General features: G+C 32.0%; 1 protein-coding gene across 1 annotated transcript; it reads left to right on the top strand.

Moving 5' to 3' along the window:
- The first annotated feature begins 11444 nt into the window (after positions 1–11444).
- LOC143067218 (bile acid-sensitive ion channel-like) lies at positions 11445–19412 on the top strand. The gene is made up of 8 exons (XM_076240319.1): positions 11445–11637; positions 11915–12458; positions 12677–12775; positions 13949–14093; positions 16232–16288; positions 17604–17760; positions 18634–18728; positions 19240–19412. The coding sequence occupies exons 1-8, from the start codon at positions 11456–11458 to the stop codon at positions 19410–19412; spliced, it is 1452 nt and encodes a 483-aa protein (XP_076096434.1). The 5' UTR covers positions 11445–11455.
- Positions 19413–25438: the final 6026 nt, after the last annotated feature.

The raw sequence follows: 25438 nt of genomic DNA, 5'->3' as shown, positions 1-25438 counted from the left end.
AAAAAAATTGATATATTCACATTCTGTTCAGAAATTTCCTCTGAGTTTTTTTTTATATGGTCATATTTTGTACCTACACAACACCTGCAGTATGTTTGTTCCTTGTACAAAACATTTGGAGAATGCATGTTTCATGTAAAGACAGGCGAAGCTTGTGTGATGTACCTACACAACATTTAAACATAAAATATGAGAACATATAGTATGATTGCCAATGTGACAACTCTCTACAAGAAACCAAATGACACAGACATTTAAAACTATTGATCACTGTACAGCCTTTAACAATGAGAAAAACAAAGAAATATGCATGTTTCATGTTCAAAACATTTGAAGTTTGTATGAAGTAGATATTCTACATTTGCAGTTTTCATGTTTCACTTAGAAAAAACAAACATTTGAGTAAATGTGATGCAAGTAAAAATTGAAGTATGTTTGTTTAATGTATAAACCATTTGTTGAATGAAATAATTGTGATTCATGTTTTAAACATTCAAAATTATCATGTTCAATGTACAAAAAGTTTGCAATATACATGTTTAATAGTGTGGGATCATTGTATAAGAATCCGGGTTCGTTCGCGCCCATTCATGTTCGCACCCACTCATGTTCGCCCCCTTTCACTTTCGCACCCTACATGTTCGCACCCAAAGTCCGTTCGCACCCTACATGTTCGCGCCCAAACTATAAATACATTCAGTATTTACATCAAAGCAATTAAAAACAACAATCATGATTTCCAATTATTCAACTGGAATTTGAATTAAAATTGGGCGCGAACGTGTAAAGTGCGAACGGACCTTGGGTGCGAATGTGCGAGGTGCGAACGTGTAGGGTGCGAAAGTATATTGGGCACGAACGGACCTGATACCATTGTATAAAACATTCGGAAGTTTCATTAACAACACATTTAAATTTATCACGTTCCCAGGCAATTATTAAAATACTTAATTGTTGTCCAGCATTAATTATTTAAAATTCAGTTATTCACTTTATCTTTCCAAAATACACTTGATTATTATTTCAGTTCCAAACTGAAGTCTTTCAGCATCTCCTGCATACGGAGTATATATCCTCCAATTGATACAATAATCCACGGATATATTACATGAGCTATTCTGTATCTGTATGAGTATGTATATGTACTGGTAAATGCCTCCGATATCCGAAGAACCCCTCGAAAGCTGCGAGGGTACAGTGGCATCCATGTACACTCCCTATAAACGGGATTAATGGAAATGTGTCACTAACGTATATTTATACGACAATTATTTTTTATAAGGACAATCAATCCCCACCCAACACAAAGGGAGTGCTAGGACACCGTGAAGTCTGTTATTAAGGTGGAGGAAGCCGAAGTACTCGGAGAGAACCACGGGGCCACTCGGTGGAAACAGAAAAACCAGAGAGATATCAGAAGATTGATCTCCAGGTCAAAGTAGGGAACAACTTGACCAACCGAGGCCCCCAACGTACCCATGTCTTAACCACTAGACCACGAACTCACGAGTACGTTGCATGTAGCAATTCTTACTTTTACTCAACGGGAGAGAGATACACCGATTTACGATGTTGGAGAGCAGTCTTGAAGCTCTCAACTGTATTTGTGCCTACATTACTGTTTTCCAGTTCAATGAGATGGTTCCAATGTATTATGCTCTTGACAACGAAAGAGTTCTTATATGGATCGATGTTTTAAGGAAGGCACTGGCTACGGTTACATGGAAATGTAACAATAATAAAAATATTATTGTTACATTGGAGACTAAATGCAGGAATGCATGGTTGGGTAAGGACCTGTTTAATTACGAATGTAACAATAATTATTGAGGCTACGGTTACATTGCGTTATTGTTACATGAAAAAAAGCAATGTACGATGGGACTAGTAATATGTACTAAATAATAAAAGTTGAGGACATTTATTAAAAAATTTATAACATACTATTTATTTACTGTAATTTTTTATTTACAATGACAATTTCTACAAATCCAGTAAGTTGTTTTTAAAGTCCGACACATTTTTGATGAACGAAATTACGTCCTCCACGGATACGTGTACATACAGATTTTCTTAGTATTTAAGTTACAGTTAGCAAACTTCGCTTTTGATTATCAATTTGCGTCAAGTTATAAAGCTGTATGAAATGTATGTCTTGATATTGTTTCAGTTTCGTTTAAAACGCATCCCAAGTTTTATTTTTTTCACCATAAACAAAATTGGTCCAAAGTATAATGACACTTAATAAGAGTAGGTGTGCAGTTAAATACTTTAAAAAAGTGAAACCATTGAACTATATTTTCGCCTTTGACAGTCACACTCCTAATCTTGAGTAGTATCTTTAAGAACATCAAAACCATCAATACGTAGTAAAACTATCAAGTTGTACACCATTTGTTGAATAATAATATTTTATTATTTATCAGTATTAAATTACAAGTATTCTTTAGTACATATGAAAGAATGAAGCAATACAACTATAGAAGATTTAAGTTTAATCAATCTATCGTACATTGCTGTTTTTCATGTAACAATAACGTAATGTAACCGTAGCCTCAGTAATTATTGTTACATTTGTAATTAATCGGTTCCTCACCCAACTTTTCATTCCGGCAATTAGTCTCCAATGTAACAATAATATTTTTATTATTGTTACATTTCCAAACTTGGCCACAATCATCATTTGGTTATCTAGTTAAAAAAATGTGTCCGGTAACTCGGCCAACAAACCAAGATGGCCGCCATGGCTAAAAATAGAACATGGGGTAAAATGCAGTTTTTGGCTTATAACTCAAAAACCAAAGCATTAAGAGCAAATCTGACAGGAAGTAAAATTGTTGATCACGTCACGATCTATCTGCCCAGATGAATCCGATAATCGGTTGTTAGGTTGCTGCCCCTGAATTGGTAATTTTGAGGAAATTTTGCTGTTTTCTTGTTATTATCTTGAAATATTATTATAGATAGAGATAAACTGTATACAGCAATAATGTACAGCAAAGTAAGAACTAAAAATAAATCAGTATGACCAAAATAGTCAATTGACCCCCTGAGGATTTATTGCCCTTCATAGTCAATTTTTAACAATTTTCTTAAAATTTGAAGATTTTCAATAACATTTTCCACAGAAAGTACTGTTATAGATAGAGATAATTGTAAGCAGCAAGAATGTTTAGTAAAGTAAGATCTACAAACACATCACCATCACCAAAACACAATTTTGTCATGAATCCATCTGTGTCCATTGTTTAATATTCACATAGATCAAGGTGAGCGACACAGGCTCTTTAGAGCCTCTAGTTTACAAATGTGACCTACTGAATTATATTTGCCACCAGGTATGAACTGACATGATCAATACAACGGTGCCACATCTGACGCAGGATCGGATTACCGTTCGGTAGTCCGAGATTACTCTGACGTCCAACGACTGTTTTGCCAGACAAGCTTGGGCCGTGGGACGTCAGAGCTCGTCCCATATCAAAAAGTGGATATTTGCCCACCCAAAATAGATGCGCTGCTTCGTTGCTTCTGGTGCCGATTGAGGGCCTTGGAATTATATAAATCGGGCATCAATCTGTTCATTTTTCATTTATCTCTTCATTTATGTAAGTTTCACCTACCTGCCAACCTATGTTTTTCCATATTTTAACAGTTTTCACAGAGACCCATCGATTTCTGTATTTTGACTTTTATTTTCAAAGATAAGGACGTCAGATTTATCTCGGACTAATCGTTCGGGAACACGTTCTAGATCGTTCCCGGGATTTAGTTAAGTTCTTGTTGCCCAGTTTTTGGTTTTCTATGTTGTGTTTTGTGTCATATGTTGCTTGTCAGAATTTGTTTTAACCAGGCGTTATCAGTTTATTTTGAACTTGTCAGTTTGAATGACCTTATGTGTCTTTCACCTTTTATTATATCTTGGCTTAACTAAGTGGCAGATTTGGACGAAAACAGGTTTTCAATTTTCCATGTGGAATTGTGGTTTATATTTAATTATTCTTTGGTACGATTTATATTTACTGACAGCAAAATCAATATCACCGTAAAAATTTGGATGTGCTATCCCGTTCGAAATAAGGTACATCCAAGTCATTTGTGTTTTAATAGATGACGACGGGTCCCTAATGTAGCCATGCTGGATCTATTTGATCACTCCTGATTTGAAGATTGCACGGAAGACTTATCAGGAAACTAATCACGTGTTTTAATGACTTGCAGAAACCACCAACTGCTAACTTTTGCTATTTTCTCTTGAATTAAGAATGATAGTTTGAACAGCTACTTTGTTTTACATATTCACTTGCAAATATTTCCTTTACAAATCAAAATTTATATAAAATTCATAAATTAATGCGAAAAAGTTATTTTTAAATTTAAGCAGCGGGTTGCAATATGGACATTATTTTATTAGTATCTCATGCTGTGTAACTTATTGAATAAAATTGTGTACAAGATGTGTATTGATATCACAGTTCCTACACTTTATTTAAATGCTTTCATTCCAATCCTTAGTTTTGTCAAGTAAGATTACAACTACTGATACAATAACATTATGATAAACAATATACCACTCAATGGTGGGAGTATTTATTGGAAATGCCAACCTTAATTGATCTACACTAAATGCAGTTATTTCGTAAATAATGTCTCCATTATTAACTATTTCGAATTAAACGGTTGCAACGATCAGGAAAGAAAACACATTATGTATAGAAAGGCAGGCGGGGCCTTTTTAACTTGTCAAATCTGTGTTTTAATCATCTGATAGAGTCAATATTTTAGCTTAATTTAAGTTACAATTATCATTAATTTGCTTGTAACAATTAACATGAATATTATTCGTGGTTTTTCTTGTGTCTTATTTATTTGTGTTGTCCACATTCTGTTGCTATTTAATAGTGTAAGGTATTTGAACATACATGATAAGAACATGTATTTTTCCTAAAATTAATAAATACAATTTATATAAAAGATTTCTGTTCACAATCATGTCAAAATTATTGAAGTGAAAAAAAGAAGATATTAAAAATTAGCGCCCCTTCTTGAAATTGGAATTGCTCAAAACAATTTGTATCAGTTTTGAGAAATGTTCCATCTCTTTACAACTGGATACAATCTTTTTTGTTGTTGTAATGTTATGGAAATAAGATTAAATCATTCAGCTTCAGTGTCATACTTTTTATGAACTTTCCGATTAGATTTCAGTTCAGTATTTTTGTGATTTTACTTTATACTATTTATCAAAAATAGTCAATACATACTTTTGATTTTTTTACCCTGTATGCTAACATTGCCTATGTGAAATTGTAAAGTTATTTGTATATACATTGAACGACAAGTATATGTGACGTATAAAATTTTCTGACGTCAGACACGCGAATCAATGAATGTGTTTATAGATAGATGTTTTTGTGTTCTGTTAAATTGTTCCTTTCAAAATTGCTACACGATGATGACTGCTGTACCCATATTTTGACTATTTTATTTATTATGTCTGTTAAGTTCACGCATCATTGTAAATATAACGGAATTTGACGAGACTGCCATCAACGTGAGAGGGTTAGTGCTATAAAACCAGGTTTAATCCACAAGTTTCTACATTTGAAAATGCCTGTACCAAGTCACGAATATGACAGTTCTTGTCCATTCATTTTTTTATGTGTTTTGTTATTAGAATTTGCCATGTGATTATGGACTTTCCGATTAGATTTTCCCCTTAGTTCAGTATTTTTGTGATTTTACTTTGTACTATTTATAAAAAATAGACAAAATATCCTAAAATGAAATAGAAAAAGACATAAGATTGGAAGCATATATATATTATTTAGTATAAATTTATTATTTTGGGATACAATGCGGCATGTTTTGTTAATAGTAAACTAAAAGGTAAAACCATTTATACAGAGGAACAAGTGATCAGTATGCTTGAGGTTTTTGTTGACAACATATTAAATGAATTTAGAGGTAGATATTTTAAACTAATTATTGGAACTGTCTTCTCCTTGCCGACCTGTTCTTATTTTCGTATGAGTCGTAGTTCCGTCAGACGCTTGTCAAAAACAAGTAGATCAAGGAAGCCAGATAATTTAATTTCACATTCAGGTATATTGATGATGTTCTTCCCATTAACAATCCAAACTTTTCTGATTGGATTCCATTAAAAAGTTAAATCACAAAAATACTCCGATGAAAATTCAAAACTGAAAGTCCTTAATTAAATGGCAAAATCAAAAGCTCAAACACATCAAACGAATGGATAATAACTGTCATATTCCTGACTTGGTCCGTTTCTGTGTGTGTTACATTGTAGTGTTGTGTCGTTGTTCTCCTCTTATATTTAATGTGTTTCCCTCAGTTTTAGTTTGTTATCCCGATTTTGTTTATTGTCCATGGATTTATGAGTTTGAACAGCGGTATACTACTGTTGCCTTTATTTGGTACAGCCATTGATATATCCCTCAAGATTATAAATAAAAGAAACAACAGACACGGCTTCATGTGCCTTATTTTCATACAACCACAAAAACCAATTTTGCGTAGTATAATTTTATGATGTCGATGGTGGCATCAGCGTTGGTGTTGTTTGAAGACACATTTAGTTTTCGGACAATAACTAGTTTAAGTAAATTGATTTCTAAGAAATTTTACCAGAAGGTCCGATACCATAAAAGGAAGGTTGGGATTGATTTTTTGGGGTTATGGTACCAACAGTTTAGGAATTAGGGGCAACAACAAGCATGTTTGTAGTTTCTGGACAATAACTTGTGTGTAAGTGTATGGATTTCTCTGAAAATGTACCACAAGAAACCATATTACAAAGGAAAGGCTGGAATTGAGTTTGGTGGTGATTGCCCCAAACGTTAAGGAATTATGAGCAAAACACAAGCATTTTGCTCGTTACCGGACGATAACTAGTGTTATGAGTATGAATCTGTCTAAAATTGCACAACCAGGCTCCATATAACAAAGAGAAGGCTGAAATAGAGTTTTGGGGTAATTACTCCAAAGGGGGGGGGGTTAAAAGTATAGGGGTACCAAATTTTTAAGGGGGTTCATAATTTTATATTTTTTCATATGCTGAAGCTCAGCGAAGCATTTTATTACACTTGTAACTCAATTTTGACATACGCGGTTAGCTCAATACCATAATCTATGACAAACAAGACGATTTTAATTTTCAAATTATCAATTTCCACCACCTCAGTAGCAATACACCAACCTCACCTGCATATGAGATATATATTTTTCTCAACTGGTATATAGCTTGCAGTTGCTACTTTTTAAAATCTCACCCGTGTCTGAGTAGAAATTTGATGAACCAATGGTATGTCAAAGAACATTTATTACTTTTTCTCGGAAGGTACCAAGACCCTGTTAGTAAATATTCTGTACCAACTTCACAAATAATTCATGATGGTCTTGGAGTAAAGATTCTTGGTACTGACGTTGTTTATCATCTATATAACTTGTTATGATATTCTTTTTTTTTTAATGATACTTTTATTGTTTAGTCTGTTTTATGTGATATCCATTGACGTGGCTTTTTACTTTTACATCCCGTCATTGTGTTATTGTTCTATGGGGGTAAAAGACTTGTATTCTTGTCTTTCATTTTTGCTAATATGCTTTGTATATATATGCCTTTTTTTGTTTCATTTTTACATATATGCATTTGCGCTGTACTTTTAAATCCAAACATTGTGTTATTGCGCTATAGTGATTTTTTGTAGTTTTGTCTTTCGTTTTCGCTACTGTGCTTTATAATTTTTTATATATGTTTTTTTTTTGTGATTTTTTTTGTTTGTTACTCAATTGTTTGTTTTTATAGTGATTATGATAAGAACACAATGTTGACTGCTGTACTCCTATTTTTGAAGTTTTTCATGTATTATGCTGTTTGTTTTGTTCACACATCGTTGTCAATATAATGAAATTTTATACGACTGTCATACAAGTGAGAGGTTTGGCTAGCTATAAAACCAGATTTAATTCCCCATTTTCTATTTAAGAACATGCCTGTACAAAGTCAGGAATATGACAGTGGTTATCCATTTGTTTGATACGTTTGAGATTTTGATTACTGACTTTCCATTTTGAGTTTAATTTCCTAGGAGTTCGGTATTTTTGTTATTTAATATTTATCCATTTATGTTTAAACATAGAAATACTCCCAAAAGCAACCATTTACAAGTCATGCAAGACGATTAAAGGAGACAAGCTTGTTTTTTCCCCAATGACACATGAGAATATGATTTTAAACTATGCAAACAACTCTTTGGGCCTTACCATCAGTGATTTTCATTCACTGTGATTATCAGACGTACATTAGAATAACATTTTTTTTAATTTCATGAGCTGAAACGATTGACACAAACATTTTTAAAAAGTAAAAATAACTGTTGATGATTAAGTATAATAATAAAATTGAGATGACATTCAATGTTTCAATTCTTGTGTTTTTTTGTGACTATAGAAAGTCCCTTTTTTTCAGTTAAAAATGTTTTAATACTAGTTGACATTTAGAGTCTACATAACTTATTCATTGTTGTGAATGGTCTTATAGAAACTTGTATGAAGAAAAATTAAATAACTAAAACGTCTATCCAAAGCTAAAAAGTGGCTTAATAAGAGCATCAACACAATGTTTTGTTTTTACTTGTGACCACAAAACCGTCGAATTACCCAAATGTTACATCACTAAATTGTATAATTGCGATGTGAAACACGACAAGCATCACTTGTGGAGCAGGATCTGCTCAATCTTCCGAAGCTCCTGATGTCACCTAGGCTTTTCATCATTCTTTAGTTTTTGCATGACCTTGTGCAATGCCAAGATACAAGTATCGACAGTTTGAAGATCCATGAATGTGTATATGTATATAACAATAATATTTAGTTTGCTTTTAATTTACTGATAACTTAATCAATATTAATACCAATTAAATAATCGTCATTGATATAACAATGTTGAATTTTACAAATACATATATTTCCGACAACGTACTTATATTGCCTGCAATCTAAACATTGAGCGTTAGTTGTTGAAATTCAAATATTTTTTCAAATACAATGACATAAATGAAACGCGTACCGCGAAGAGGTCCCCAAAATGAATTGATGCTCAATAAAAAATATCCATATTACTGCTTGCTCAACATGTAGCGGGCAACAGGAGACTTTTAGTTGGTCATGTACAAATAAGGCAAACATTTACATGTACAATAGTTGGCTGATTGCAGGATACATTGTAATAGAAGAGTTACAAGTTATGTATACTTTAAACTGGAAATATTGAAGGTGTAATAATACCACCAAATCTTTGTACGTCACGTCCATTTGAGTACGAAAAAAAGGTCCGAAAAAATATTCAATTGAAAGTGACAATTGTTGAAATTATTCCTACATTTCATTGCAGAAAAACATTATGAACATATATCTCGCAATCGAGGTTTCTATGGAATATTTTGAAACTTGAGGTAACATGGTTACTACAGCCTGTACATAGGACAAAAGGGGGTGCAAATTTGATTGGTTATCTTGTAAATTATAAAAACTACTTATGTAGGGAAAACAAAGGTAGTATTACACCTTATCATTGTTTTAAAAACAATATGAAATTGTTATACCAACTATTGAAGCCGTATTCTTAGATCACACATTTAGCAAATTCTGTCTAGTAAAATGTTAATCATTTCAATGAACTGATTTGTAAATAAATATATGCAATATTGCTTTATTAAGAGGTGTTTGTCAACATCATACCTTAATATGATTTGAAAGTATCCATCCAGTCATCTTTTGCATACCTTCCATCCGTAGTTTTGTTTTATCAAGTCAATACATACTCATTAGAGGAGTTAAAAAATTGTAGAACTATGTTTGAGAAGAAAAAAATGCTCCAAAAACAACATTTTACAGGTGATTTTTTAGAGACAATGACATTAAATGCTAAAAGAGGAGCGAAAGATACCCAAGGGACAGTCAAACTCATAGATCGAAAATAAATTGATAACGCCATGGCTAAAAAATAAAAAGACAAACAGAGAAATAATAGTTCAAAAGACAGGACATAGGAAACTAAATACTTAACAACACGAACCTAACTAAAAACAGGGATTATCTTAGGTGTTCCGGAAGGGTAAGCAGATCCTGCACCACGTGCGGAACCCGTCGTGTTGCTCATGTTGTTGCATACCCAGTAAATCGTCTAATTATGTAGGTCAAATTCGTGGTGAAATGGGAAGTGGATTATAGTTACGACATAAGGAACATATCCGATATAATCTGTGAAACGGTTATTCCATAACGGTCAATCAACACGTGATATCGTCCGTTAAATTTAAGAAGGGGTGGTTTAAACCTCACCATTTCGTTTCACCTCCCTGATTCTTTGGTCCAGGTCCAATAAGCATAAAGCGTACAGGGTAGAGGTCATCTTAATCCTTTTTGCATTGGTTTTTTTTCGAATTTTAAATTCCGTTATTATGTCTTTTTACAAGTTAAATTATCCTTATGGACATACACAATTATTAGCGAATTCTTCTCTGTAAGCACATACCCAAAACATTTGAAACTTGACAGAAATGATAAATCACATGTCTTATACAAACTGTCCTAGTGTTCTTTTTCACAAATGAAAAACATGACTACAACGTGTTAAATTGACGAAACAGATGTTTGGCTGACTAGACTGACATACACTAGCCTTGAAATTTTCGGGGAAATCAAACAAAACTTATTCTGCCACTACATTTCTAACATAATTTCACATTTTTCGCCATTACCTTGAAATACTATAGATGAAAAGGAATATTCGAATGCCAAAATGACCAACATAACGTGATCTACATACAAAACTGACCAAAGACTTCTCATTGAAGTTATTGTCCATAAAATAAGATTCGACTAAATGAGACACTGATTGTCATCCATATCGGTCTAGGTTTAGTCAAATGTATTCAGTTTCTGACCCTAAGCATGAACTTCGTTTATTGGCAGCTTCATCAGTAGGATGTTTTTCTAATTAAATTTGGATACAATCTAGAAAGGTAATACGTGTTTAAAGTTGTTAATGAATAATGACCTGAATGACAGACTAATTTATAGTATAGCCACCAATGTAGAAATCGAAGTGCTAGAATAGTGCCAAACTTGATCATTCTAATAATTACTCCAGTCAATAAAAAACATTAATCTTTTGATCAAATGATTGAAACGATTTTGAAAAAAAAGAATAAACACGAAAGAATTCTATAACTGTTCTAACAATACTAACTATTTGTATAGGGATACCAGAATCGATAGCGTAAATACTCAAATATCAAATAACTCTTTTTCATTAACATAGAGAAAGCATTCAATTCATCCGTTTTATTTGCCTTACTTTGATTATAGACGTTAATTTCATTAACAATTTTGACGTAGATAACTTTTCTAAATTAGTCAAATTGAAATGAAAATAGCTATCATGAACGAAACAGGTGCACAAATGGTGGGAAAAGAAGACAAAAAACACAATGATGAAGACTCTTGTTCTGAAAAAGACATATGGACAAACTTTACACAGACAACCGGATTTCATGGATTGAATAAAATTACTTTTGAGCGACAAAACCCCAGACAGTTGATACGAAGGTAACATGTTGTCTTAAGAAAAATATTCACTTCAAAATTTTCGTGTCTACTGTAAAGTTCAGCATTGTCAAATGTTTGAGTATATTTATGTTTTCAAGGATTAAGCATAGGAACATCAAACCTGTTTTTAGAGGTTTACTGCAAGTAAATTCTGATATATAAACTTAAAGGGTCTATACATATACTCTGATCTAAACAATTGATAAATAAAAAAAAAAAACATTATTAAAACATCAAGTGCGTTTATTGCAAACTCAATGTTGTTATTTTTTTACAGTATTTGTTGGATAATAGTTTGGCTCATATGCGCTGTATTTCTGATTTACACAGTTATTGCGGAACTGAAGAATTACTACAGTTACCCAACTATTTCAAATACCTACATTCAACTTGAAGAAAAGTTATCTTTCCCGGCGGTTACCATTTGTAATATGAGTCCGCGGTCAAGTGAAGGAATGCAAAAGGATGTCAAAACTAATAACCTTTATATGACTACAAGTGCTTTGTACATGTTTAGTCAAAAAGTCAACTGGAGCGACCCATTCTATAAAGAGGAAGGATATTTTGAAGCAAAAACCAAAGAAGACCTTTTTAATCACTCAAAAAATATATGGGAATCAGTTTACCTTTCACTATTTGACAATGTACAACTGAAGGATGCATTATCACCTGTGTACACCGACATGGGATTATGTTTGAGATTCAACTCGGATGGTTCCCAATACACAGCTATGTATGGAGCTATATTTAACCTACAATTGTACGTTAACGTTATGACTTATTTTGACTATTTCAGTCAATCCCTTTCATCAGGAGTAAAAGTAAGTAATTCCAGTACTTAAACCGAGGAATTAAACTTTAGAATATTATATAAATGAAATGATAAAGGCGGCTACGAATATAATCTAAAAATAATAAAAAATAACAGATATTCATACATATATTTTTCAGTAAAACTGCAATTTCAATTATATGAATCGGTACTTGTAAGCCATTTCTATATCACATATGTTACATAAGAAATACTTTATTTGTTTAGATAGCTGTCCATGACCATCGAGTAGAACCAATCATGACAAATGAAGGACTTGTTATTAAACCTGCTTCGGAAGCTTTCATTGAAATACGAAGGAAAGATGTGTGTACATTTAATTATAACAAAAGAATAATAATTGCTTTTCAATGTAGAATTATATTTTTTTAATTTTAACATAAAAATGAAAACTGTCAATTGTAAATAAGTATTTGGTCGGGTTGTTGTCTCTTTGACACATTCTCCAGTTCAATTCTCAATATTATTTGTCAATCGATGTCAAACATGTTTGCATTGCAAATAATCGGTTGAACAGGCTGAGATAATTCCGATGTGCTTAATGTTATCCGTTTATAGAGCTTTGTTAAATATATAAGTATTGGAAAGTGCCGCCCTTGTAAAATCGGAAAAAAGAATTTCAAATCTTGAAAACGTAAATAATAGTTATAACAAATGGATAACATATTATCCAGAAACAATTATTGTAAAAATCTATATAACAAAGTTTAAAGAGGAATTTCTGTTATGACGCACTTTGTTTTGGTTAAAACAGAACTATTCTATGTTTGGGGAAATTTGATAGCTTAAAAACGGTATGGATTATTTTTGTTTTAACATACCGTATATATTAACAGTCAATTAAGGTTAAATAATAATTGTCGCCATTTGAACGGTATGAAATCACACATATGCATCAATGAAATACAAATCAGAGTAACACAAAAACACTGATGAAATCGCATGAAATTCGAAAGAAACAGATGCTTTGATAGGGTAAACCTCTCCTGCTATTTTCCCCCCCACCGCCATGCGAGTCGACATTCAGACAAAATGCAACAATCAGGAATATGAAATTAAACAAATCGGATAATTCATAGATCAGAATAATTCTGATATTCAAAGCTCTTGGAATACGAGACAAAAAGAAACACTCGTATCAGGCTACACATTTGTCATTTAAACCAAATACAAGTGTTTAGAGTAACAGTTTTTGTATCAGGAGAACAATCCTGATTACGAAATCTGAGTTTTTTTAACTTGAATCAGCGTATTATTTGAGCTTTGCATGATAATTTGACTATTGAAAATTTAATGTTTGTCATAAAATACAGTTCACATGACTTGTGCTAACTTCTAGGAAAAGATAAAGCTATATATATGCACACCAAACTTTCTGAATGAACTACAGTAAGGAGGATACTTCAAATTTATATAATTTTCCTCATTTCTATATTAAAAGTCAAGTCAGGAATAATGCAGAATTTTCTTTGTTTCAAGTATAAGTTTTTACCTGCCCCATATACGGCTTTTGGAAACAAGACATGCGTGAACAAACCCGATTACAGCTCCTCTAGATGTTATCAGGAATGTTGGAATGAAATAATTCAGCATAAATGTGGATGCACAGATTTTTTGTCAAAAGGTAAACATAACCGTATAAAACAAATATTGATAACAATCGTCTTAAATTCTATGCGTCCGAAGCGTACTTCTACTAAATAATATTTAACTTTTGATTGACCTTTGCTTTTTTGTTAATGTCCTATTTTGGTTTTGGTACAAACATAGTTTTATATTTTAAATGTGCAGTCAATTGAAAATAATATCAAGGATCTTTTATTACCTTCTTTTCTAGATCTTAATCTAGATTTTCTGTACAACGAATTATCTTAGATCCACTAAATGTCATAAAGCTATCTCAAACAGTTTACAAACTGATGGTGCTTAATGGATTAAAGTATCTCAAAAAGGTATACAAAACCCGGAGGATAAGCTAACCATTCTAGAATATCAGTCCCATCGACGACAATTATTACGTCGTCGAACGTCAAGTCAGTGTTCGGTTTTATACTATATTATCGTTTCAGCGTATACGACTTCAATACTTAGTATGGCACAGAATTTTGGAAATTCAAGAATTCTAGATTGCGTTGTTACTACGGTTCTTTATCTTACAAATGTAGATGGTTTCATTCAAGTGCCATATGCACAATACCATCCACATTTTGGACGGATATGAATTGGAAAATGTCATTTAATTTAGCATACGACAACGGATTTGAATTAGAAAAAAACACTTAGCTCAGCAAGTAAATGTTATCTTTTGATAGTATGCATATTGAAATAAAAGATATTTAAGTCACGTGTCTCCGATTCAACTTTTGATAACACTTTCCTCTTTTTGAGGATATTTGTTTATGTAGTCAATACATTTCGGTATATTAGATTAAATTGAATTAAAGGGGCACTAGCTGTCAAATTAATGTTCACCAATTTGGCTAAACTTCTTATATATATATATTATTTATAACCATGTAAAACATTTATACAATTTACAAAACGTCTCAAACAATTAATTTACAGGGCATGGGCTGGTTGATATGTAACTTCGGTTTGTGTGTATATTATTCCTAACGCCATCTCATTATGCATCGAGTTGATCTCCGAATACTTCTGATTGTCATATAAGCGATATAGACATACATATAGAAATAAAAATAATGCAATTGGATTTTTCTAGGTCTGTTAAATTTCCTGTTATAAATTGTTATCATATAACAATCCTCGTTTTTCCTTGTATGATAATGTTCTTTTGTGGATCTAATCGTCAATAAAATGATTAATCTTTGTTTACCTTTCAATGATGACATCCTTTTCCTTTAAATGGCCGAACACTTACACTGCATGCTTTATCCATCTCTATGTGAGAGGTTCAGTTGAAGTTCACATAGATACGTCGAATTATTCACTTGCAAGTGAATAATTCATTAAACATGTTTAACAGTCTAATTTGACAAAATGCTACTAAAAGCGATTTATAATTTCACAATTTCACTTTCATTAATGATTGAACATAACAAATCATACATTTGATTATTTTTATCTATCTCGTAGCTAGTGTCCCTTTAACGGAATATATAAGATGCATTTATGTCAAATACAATTTCTTAACTATGTGTTAAAACGTCGTTTCAACGAAATTAAAGACGAAAAAATTCTTCTTGATTATTATGTATATCTCCATTTATAAAAACGCAGGCATAAGCTGAAAGTTATTATCTATTTTTTTAGAACGGTAATTCGTGTGACTTCTAATTCGTTTGATTTTTATCAATTTGACTCAAAATATTACCCAGCTTGTGTGTTTTAGTGTTTGATATAACATCTTGGGATGTATGTTATTTAGTTGCATCCTAACCATTAAAACTTAAATTCACTCTACTTTGGTCTTTCGTTAGTGTATGGAGTAGCTAACATTTTTTTATTTTTTTTATCTCGTTTAAAAAAATATTATTTTGTCTTCAAGTATTTTTTTTTTAAACTTTACAACATTACAGTCAAGCAGTAAACAATAGTTATATTCTACGTTCTTTATCGTATTCATTCAAATACAGTCTTAAAAATTGCAAAGAAATCGCCTTTTTTTCAAAACATATGAATTTGCGAATAACATTAATTTGTCATTAATGTATAATTTAATTTGTCTCAGTAGAGCTGTAATGAATCAGGTTATATTTTGTCAAACTTTTAGATCAAAACTGTTATCATTAAATTTTACAGGAAATGGCCCATATTGTTCTTACCACGATTACCAGACATGCTCAAATCCTACATTCTGTAAGTAAATACTTTGCTTTGTTTTATCACCCATTTAATGTGTATCATTGCGTTTTTATGTATGTCATGAAACGATTCATTTTACTTCTATTTTACTCCATGAACTCTGTACCCTCGAGTGTCTATGTATCTATGTTTATCGCTATTTTACGAAATTCTCATTTGATCTTGCTGACTCATGATTTCCTTTCTCAGCGGAGTCGAGTAATATGAATAATTATCGTTAAAACTAAGAAGGCACATGGCGTTGCTAATGAAATTGACAACATCGTCATAGATAAAATAGAGATAAACAAATTATCATTGGTCATCTCAACTCGATTGCTTTTCCCACTTTCGCTGTGCGGCCGGCTCAAACGAGAAAATCAATCTCGTTGGGATAATCAACGATAATCTATAGTTATCGCCTTAACCGAATCGTCAAAGTAGACACTGTCCTTAAATTGAAATGCCTGTTATACAAAATACAATTTATATAAAAAGACCTAGAAGTTAATAATACCAGAAAGAGGAAATACTACATGTTAAATGATAACTTATCAATGTAAGTGTTTTATTTACATAATAGTTCTTGAAAAACTGGTCGTGATCGTAATATATGGACTGCCCACAGGACAGTGGTATTGACTAAGATAGTGTTAATGACTGAGCCGAACACGAGGTCATTATCGCTGTCACAGTCAATACCACTGTCCTACGGGCAGTCCATATATCACGACTATGGCTAGTTCTTCAAAAACTATTATGTATATTTAATTGAGAAAACATGTTTTTTTGAAATTCTCATAAACTCAAAATGTCCAAACTCGAGATTTTTATGGCAAATAGTGAAGACCAGTCGTAGTAATACTGCTATTCATTTTAGTGCATTTTTTCAGTATATGAATACTAAATCAAGTTCTCTATAATTTAATAATTTGCCAAAACATATGGTTAACAATTCAACAACTTAAACATAATATTGCAAACAGAAAAATGTTTTATTATAAAAGGGACATCTCTCTTAACAGAGAAACCACACCCCATCGGTTATTAACAGAGAAACCACGCCCCAACGGTCATTGACAGACGGAAACTACGCCCCACCGGTCATTATCATGTAAAAATTCGCTAACGACCGGTTTTCTGGTCCGTTTTGTTCTGTTAATGACCGATGGAATTTATTACTGAAGATTAATGAATGTCATGTGGCCCTTTTTTATCCAATAAGAGAAGCTTATTCTCAACCGATTTAAAATAAAATATATTAATCACTGAAGCTAGCTGTTTTCTATCTTATAGTGTACATTGTATCATTGAATCAACTTTTTTTCAGGGCACCTACTGCTAACATACCATAAGGAAACATGCGATTGTCCCCAAGTATGCCATTATACAACATATGACTATTCATTCTCAACTGGAACATATCCATCCGAATTCTTTGTATCACAAATTTCTGCAATAAGTGGTTTCCCCGAATGGTTGATCAGGTAGATATTTACAAACCAGTACAATATCCAAACCGTCCAATACAAAAAGTCAAAGAATTCATTATCTTAATTATACAATTATATTTAAGTGTTGAACATTAAAGTAATTCTACTCGATTATACAATTTATTAGAACATAAAATACAATACAATATTTGTATTGTCAATCAAGGACGCCCTAAGAGAGCAGTATAATTACAAACAATTTATTACAATGAATATTATTAATTCTTAATGATACATATATTTGATAGATGTTGTGTTCTTATAGAATGTCATCATGTTTTGCTGCAAAACAGAATGACAAGGCATCTGTGATTATTCAGTCCAAAGCTGTAATTATCTCACCATATCATTAATACAACCAATGACATAAGGTGTACGGTAGCACTTAACATTTACTACCATGATTTCTTACCATCCTGTTTTCCTGGTTTCCTGACATAATTATAATAACTGTTTGTGTCATGAATCTTTGTTGTATGTTATCCGATTATTTTCTTACTTTTATAACATCAAATAACAAACGTAATATCGATAAATGTACATAAATGTGAACTACACGTTTTATTCATGAAAGAAACTATATTTAAAATGCATTATTTATTCATAATATGTTTTCAGCATATGTTTGTAATAAAGACTTTATACTACATGTAGTAAACCTCCTGTGAAATCTGTATCTACCAAATATAACAACAACTGGACATTGTGTGGAATGTTGATTTCATGTCCATCATTTTTCTTTGCTACCAGTGGATCGTTTTTCTTTGTGTTATACTTTGAATTAATCCGACAGTACAATACCTTTTTGGATAGCCGATTTTCTGTCTTCGTCTATGCATTATTATTTTCTATTGATTTTCCTTTCAGGACAAATTTTGCACTCATCCGGATTTATTTCAAAGATTTGTCGATCACAATCAATGAACAGGTTGCGAAATATGAAAATGCTGGAGACATATTTGGTAAGGTCTACGATATTCCTCGAACCATTTAAGGCTTAAAAAATTGCAATGACATTGCTTCCCGTGTATGTGACAACATAAAACATATATAAAACAAGACAAAAAATTAAAGGACTAAAAGGTAAAAAAAAACATACTCAGAAATATTCTGACTGAGCAATTCGAGCTGGAGTTTGATTCTGATGCTGAGTAAGTAGTAAGTAGTGCTGGTTGTACCTCCGTTTTTGCTGTTCTTGTTTTACATGATAACTTGAAACGGAATTATCTAATTACAAAATATTATTGTGAATCATAAAAATGAAAGCTATTTTTTTTATTAAATATACAAATTCTGAATATTTAAAAAGAGTAAAAAGTCAAAACAGTAGGTTCGAAGCAGATGATACTCTCGATAATTATCAATTTACTTATTTAACTAAACTATTGAAAAAGAAACAAAAATAAACGATGTTCTGATTTAAAGTAGATATTGTGATATCAATTCAAATCATGTTAATTATTTTTTTTGCAGCAAACTTAGGAGGACAACTAGGACTGTTTCTTGGAGCCAGTATTTTGACCATTACAGAACTTTTGGAGTTTATCATATTTCTTATTTGGTCTTTCATTCATCGGGTTAAGAACAGAGGAAGAGATGAACAAAGAAAAACAAATGTGGAAAAATTTAAACAGACCAAATACTAATTTCAGTAAATGATATTAAAAAGACATATTGTCACTTGTTTTGTTCAAATATTCATCTTTACACAATTTGCCAACACTTGCAGAAGTATATCATGTCATGGATTTGTCCGTGCAAAAATATGCTACATTAGTAAGCGTTTGCTTCTATAAATATTTTATATCAATATACAAATAAGTTTAAAAGATCTGCAAATGACAAATTTGAAACAAGTCAAAGGAGAAAACTAAAGGCCTGGTTTATGTCAGGAACAATAAACGAATAAAATATATGATATGCAGCAAACAACGACAAGCTCTACATTAAAGGATCCTGACTAGTGCGAGGCACATACAAAAGTGATTGACTTAGCATGTCAGCTAACACCTAACACGTCAACAAACTTGGGACAGTGGTTTACAGTACGACATAAAATCAGACTATAAAATAAAGTTTATCTATTCTATTACTATTACATTTGGAAGTACATATTTTTTATCTGCTATATGTTTTATAAGTATTTTTTTACTTATGTATTTAGTTGATATGTCCCTTAGATTCAAAAGTGATATTTTTAAATGGATAGCAAAGGATAGCAAGCTGTATCTGTTTTATTAACTAAGATACCTGGGAATAAAAATTAAAATAATAATAATAATAATAATAATATTTTAACTTCCTAAAACAAACGCTTTTTATTTACCTAAAAACCAAAACCTTAATGGTATGACGCTTGTATTGGTACTAAGAACAATAATCACGTTTTATCTTTTTTTCGCCGACATCAATTATCAGCGCAAATGCCCATGGCCATAGACTACCAATAATTATCATAGGTTCCAAGTATATAAATCCATTTATGTTAAGGTCATATTCTTTTAATGAATAGAACAGATACTCCGTTTTAACGACCTATTTTGACTTTGATTTCCCCTTTATTCTCATGTTGTTTTTTTTATTTATTATTGTTTCGATTGATAGGGTAATTAGAATGCTACACATCGGTCATTTCTGCAAAATCAGGTAAACACAAAAGATTTGACAAGATTGATTGGAGACTAATCCTTAAAGGGGGATCAATTAAATAGTTAAAACCCATAACATCCTGGAATACTATGCTTTCAAAACAATTAATTTGTTTAATGCAGAACAATATCTGTCAAGGTATCAATTATTTTATGATGTTTACATTAAGAGGATTGTAAAATAGTAGGTTCAATTAAAACACAAATGACATGGAAAACGAACTGATGTATTTCCGTTTCAGAATTTGAACTCAATAAAAAGGAAAATAATTCAATTATTCCATGACTGATTAACGTTATAAATAGAGAATCGAAAACTTAAAAACAAAATACTCATTAATTCAAACGCTATAGATTAAAAAAAAGATTAGAATTCTGTTTTTATTTTCCCCATATTGATTGTGGTTAACTTAGCATTATAATGTCAATATTGTACATAAAACAATCAAACATTAGTAAAAAATGCGAGCAAGACAAAAGCTTGATGTAAAACAACTTAGGACAACAACATTTTACACTGAATTACTTATCCCAATGAAACAAATAAGACGATTTTATGGATTTTCCTTTATAACATTTTTAGTAAATACTTTACATTATTAAAGTTTCTTTGTGAATGACTATTTTACTAATTGCATTTTAACTTTTCAAGAGTAGGATTTTTTTGTTTGGTTGTATTTCTTCTAGGAATACTTACACTTTATACATTATCTACTCCTCACAAGCCAACACCAAAAGTTATAGACAATAACCGTCATTACATACATTAATTAAGATGACTTGGAATAATGGGAAAAAATATCTGAAAAATAAATTTGAAAAAAATACATGAATATTACACCAGGGTTTTCGATATCACAAACTAGTCAAAACATTTACTAAATTTTATCATCGGTATAAAGACATCATTCGTAAATATAGCTCAACATGCAGACTTCTAATACGTTCAGGTATTTCACATCCAATTTTTTATGGTAATATTCTTTATAAAGCACAAAGGTGTCAGTATTCACCTCAGAAACTTACAAAACCTTTGAATAGACTTATTAAGAAGGGATATAATTACGATACTGTTGTCAAGTCATTAAAGATTGCATATTTTGGCGTTAATATTGATTCACTGATAAGGTCTTTGCATAGGAACTAAACACATTATTTTTTAAAAACAATTGTTGGCATGACACGGGTTATGTTCTTCTCATATATGTTATGATGGTATGATACTAAACCCCTAACGGGAAGGATTGTTCCTGATGTTCATATGATGAAATCATAATCTTTCAGTCAGTTTAATTGAAGTCTGGAGCTGGCATGTCAGTTAACTGCTAGTAGTCTGTTGTTATTTATGTATTATTGTCATTTTGTTTATTTTCTTTGGTTACATCTTCTGACATCAGACTCGGATTTCTCTTGAACTGAATTTTAATGTGCGTATTGTTATGCGTTTACTTTACTACATTGGTTAGAGGTATAGGGGGAGGGTTGAGATCTCACAAACATGTTTAACCCCGCCGCATTTTTGCGCCTGTCCCAAGTCAAGAGCCTCTGGCCTTTGTTAGTCTTGTATTATTTTAATTTTAGTTTCTTGTGTACAATTTGGAAATTAGTATGGCGTTCATTATCACTGGACTAGTATATATTTGTTTAGGGGCCAGCTGAAGGACGCCTCCGGGTGCGGGAATTTCTCGCTACATTGAAGACCTGTTGGTGACCCTCTGCTGTTGTTTTTTATTTGGTCGGGTTGTTGTCTCTTTGACACATTCCCCATTTCCATTCTCAATTTTATGAAATAAGTTGTAAACGTAGTTGTTTTTAAAATATGAAAAACGAAAGGGAAGAACCGATGTTACATTGAAACATTAAGATATTCATGTTTTAAAGTTTTAACATTTATGAGTGCTTAATTAATGCAATTGTGACATATGCTGTGCTATACGTATGCCTTTAAGCAGCAATATACACACTTCACCTACATATGAAATATATATGTCCAAACTGATCCAGTTTTCAAGTGGTTGCAGCGACTAAGACTTTTCAAAATGTCACCTTTGTCCGAACAGAAAGTAAATAAACCGGGGTTACGTCAAATAACGTATCGCCCCTTTTTTAAGTCACCGGAAGATTCTAAGACATGGTTGGCAAATATCCATCATCAGCTTTACAAATAATACGAGATAGTCTTGAAGTATAGATTATTGATACTGACATTCTTGAACGTCTCAGTAACGTGTTAATTTTATTTGTCTTTGTGTACTTTTTACCTTGACTGTACTGTCCATCATTTGTGATTTAACGTCTATTGTCGTATGTCTGCTAAGTACCGAACGTGAGTTATTCCCGAATATGACTGTTTTACCGAGAGTTAAATTTGAAATTGCTATACGACATGTTTCGGTATTTCAAACATCCAGTATTTGTGTATTTATTATTAATGATTCTGTTGTGATTTCGGTTGGATAATCTGTTATGTCTTATAGTTTATAGTCGTTGATTGAAGGTGTTATTTACAGTTATGTTTGTTGTGCTGAGCATAATATATTTTGTTCTCTGTCTTTGCGTTTGTTTATGCTGTATTTCTGCCAGATAGTATTGTTATATTAGAATTTTGTTTGAACATTACCATATAAGCGGTAGGTTCGGCTTGCCATAAAACAAGATTCGGTCCACCTATTGTTTTCTTAAAATGTCCTGTACCAAGTCAAAAATATGGCATTTGTTATTAAATAGTTTGTTTCTATGAATTTTGGCTTTGTTTTTTGTTCAACTTCAGTGTTGTCCCTGTTTTCCATTTTTTCTCTCATAGTTCTTGTGTTTCCCTCGGTTTTAGTTTGTAAACTGGATTTGTTCTCGAAATCGATTGATGACTTTTGAACAGCGGTATACTACTCTCGCCATTTTTTGGTGATTTCCTGTTGGCGTTGCTCGGTATTTTTACATCTCGATATCATATTATTGTGTTTTGGTAATTTTTGTATTCTTTTCCCTTCGTTTTTGTCTATGTGCTTTGTACAAAAAGTGTCTACATGCCTTTTTGTTTTACTTTGTTGACATAGGTGTTTGATTTATAGTGTTTAAGATAATAACAGAATACTGAATGCTGTACCAAAATGTTTGAGATTTGTACCTCTGTGTTTTTTGCTTACACATTGTTGTCAACATAATACCATTTTACGCCACCGTCATACAAGGGACATAGCTTCCTATGAAACCAGATAATCGATTGATGTTTTTGAGTTTTTGATTTTGCCATTTGTAAAGGGACCTGAATTTTACCTTGATTTTGGTTCTTTTGTTTTTTGACTTTTTATTGTTTTTTCTCTCTATTCCTATTCATGTGTTTATTTACATGATTAGGTCAACACGGACCTGCATAATTTTCTTTATAAATTTCATCAATGAAACTAATGAAAGAAATTGTATTTTGTTGTCATTTTCAAACCTTGTTTAACAGAGTCAAGAATGCAAGTGAGTGAGGAGTACTTAATGGGTAAGTTGGAAGTCTTAACTAGTTATGGACACAATCAGAATGACGTTGGCTTTTATCAGATGTATATGTGTGGCATAATTCTGACCAAACATTTGTTCTGTATGTCGTGAGTCACACCACACTATTGGTAGATCAAGTTTGTTTTTCTTTTTATAGCATATGCATGAGTGTCCGTTCGTGTTATTGGCGGTATGAACATACCGTATGAAATTATTCAACGCAATGTTTTTTCATTGTCAAAGCGTTGGTTTCAATTAAAAACGAGTTGGTTTTCACGTATAACGCGTTGGTTTTTAAATTCAACGCGTGTTTTTACTTTCAACGCGTTGGATTTACTTTAACGCGTTGGTTTTCATTTTAACGCGTTGCTCTTCACTTTCAACGCGTTGGTTTTCAATTCTATACCGTTAGTTTTTCCCTTATGTCTACCAATCAAAATCTTTTTACCAAAGTACAATCTAATTAACCATTCGGACGGACTTCAGATTGTTGTTAAGTTTGGCGGGAAAAGATAGTCGCCGATGTTGAAGATACTTACTGACTTGATACATGGCTACACGTAGGGGAGACCGTTAGTGATTTTTTTTTGTTATTATGAAACACCACTGCACCCACGCATGCCATATTGCATGATAGGACCCGACACTATTTTATGCAGTTATGCTTGGGATGGTCATTTTCAGATGCATTATTTTTATGTATCATCAAATACGAAAATTATTCATGTATGTACATATATTGATATAGTTATATTTTAACATCAATTCTCTGTAAAAATCGACCAAATATGAAAAATTATGGCCAGATTATTTGTTTTCGATTACTTTTTTTTTAAGTTGAAATGGTCCAAACTAACAGTGAAATTGAAAAAAAATAAATAAAAAAAATCTGTATAGTCTGGTTGCCATGGAAACAACGTGACATCATATGCATGTATTAGTATAGCAAGGAGAAATGGCTAACATCTCATTTTATGGTAAAAATAAGATAAACCATAACATTTTTTGTTATTTGCATTGGTATAAGAGACCATTTCAATCATTTAAACTGCTAACTGACACATTTTTCGAATAAAAACAGTTTTTTGATTCTTAAGGTGGTCCACTTAACACAAAAATTATGCCGATTTTTGTCGATTTTTGGCATTTTTTACACCAGATTTTACCGAAAACGCAGAAATCCTTGTTACTAACACTTGTTACATGGCCTTTTCTGGCATTTTAACAAATCGACCCCTTCGTTGTAATACAGATGCAACAGCTTCTTGATGTTTTACCTACTGGCAATCACGATTTTTTAGTGTAATTGATTTGTTCTGTGGTGTTGTCGTATTTTCTGATGACTTAGGTACCGGTGTAGGGACGGTAGTAAGAATTAAGAAAGGTTATGAACAGGCACGGGTACTTCTGCAGTTGCTCTTTGCATATATGTTATCAATGTAAACACATGAATCTAAAGTGGAAAGGGATTAATATAAGTTGCAAAACTTGTTTCCCAATGCACTATAAATTAATATGTTTAAACTACATGAATATAA

Source organism: Mytilus galloprovincialis, chromosome 3 (assembly GCF_965363235.1).
Source record: "Mytilus galloprovincialis chromosome 3, xbMytGall1.hap1.1, whole genome shotgun sequence".
Classification (NCBI taxonomy): Eukaryota; Metazoa; Mollusca; class Bivalvia; order Mytilida; family Mytilidae; genus Mytilus; species Mytilus galloprovincialis.
This window is presented reverse-complemented; position numbering and strand designations above follow the sequence as displayed.

What these genes read in the sequence shown, in the direction of transcription:
- LOC143067218 (XM_076240319.1), top strand. Translation starts at nt 11,456, where the DNA reads ATGAAAATAGCTATCATGAACGAAACAGGTGCACAAATGGTGGGAAAA. An exon ending in CACAGATTTTTTGTCAAAAG is followed by an intron (nt 14,094 to 16,231) that starts GTAAACATAACC and finishes TAAATTTTACAG; the next exon opens with GAAATGGCCCATATTGTTCT. An exon ending in TTCCCCGAATGGTTGATCAG is followed by an intron (nt 17,761 to 18,633) that starts GTAGATATTTAC and finishes TTTTCCTTTCAG; the next exon opens with GACAAATTTTGCACTCATCC.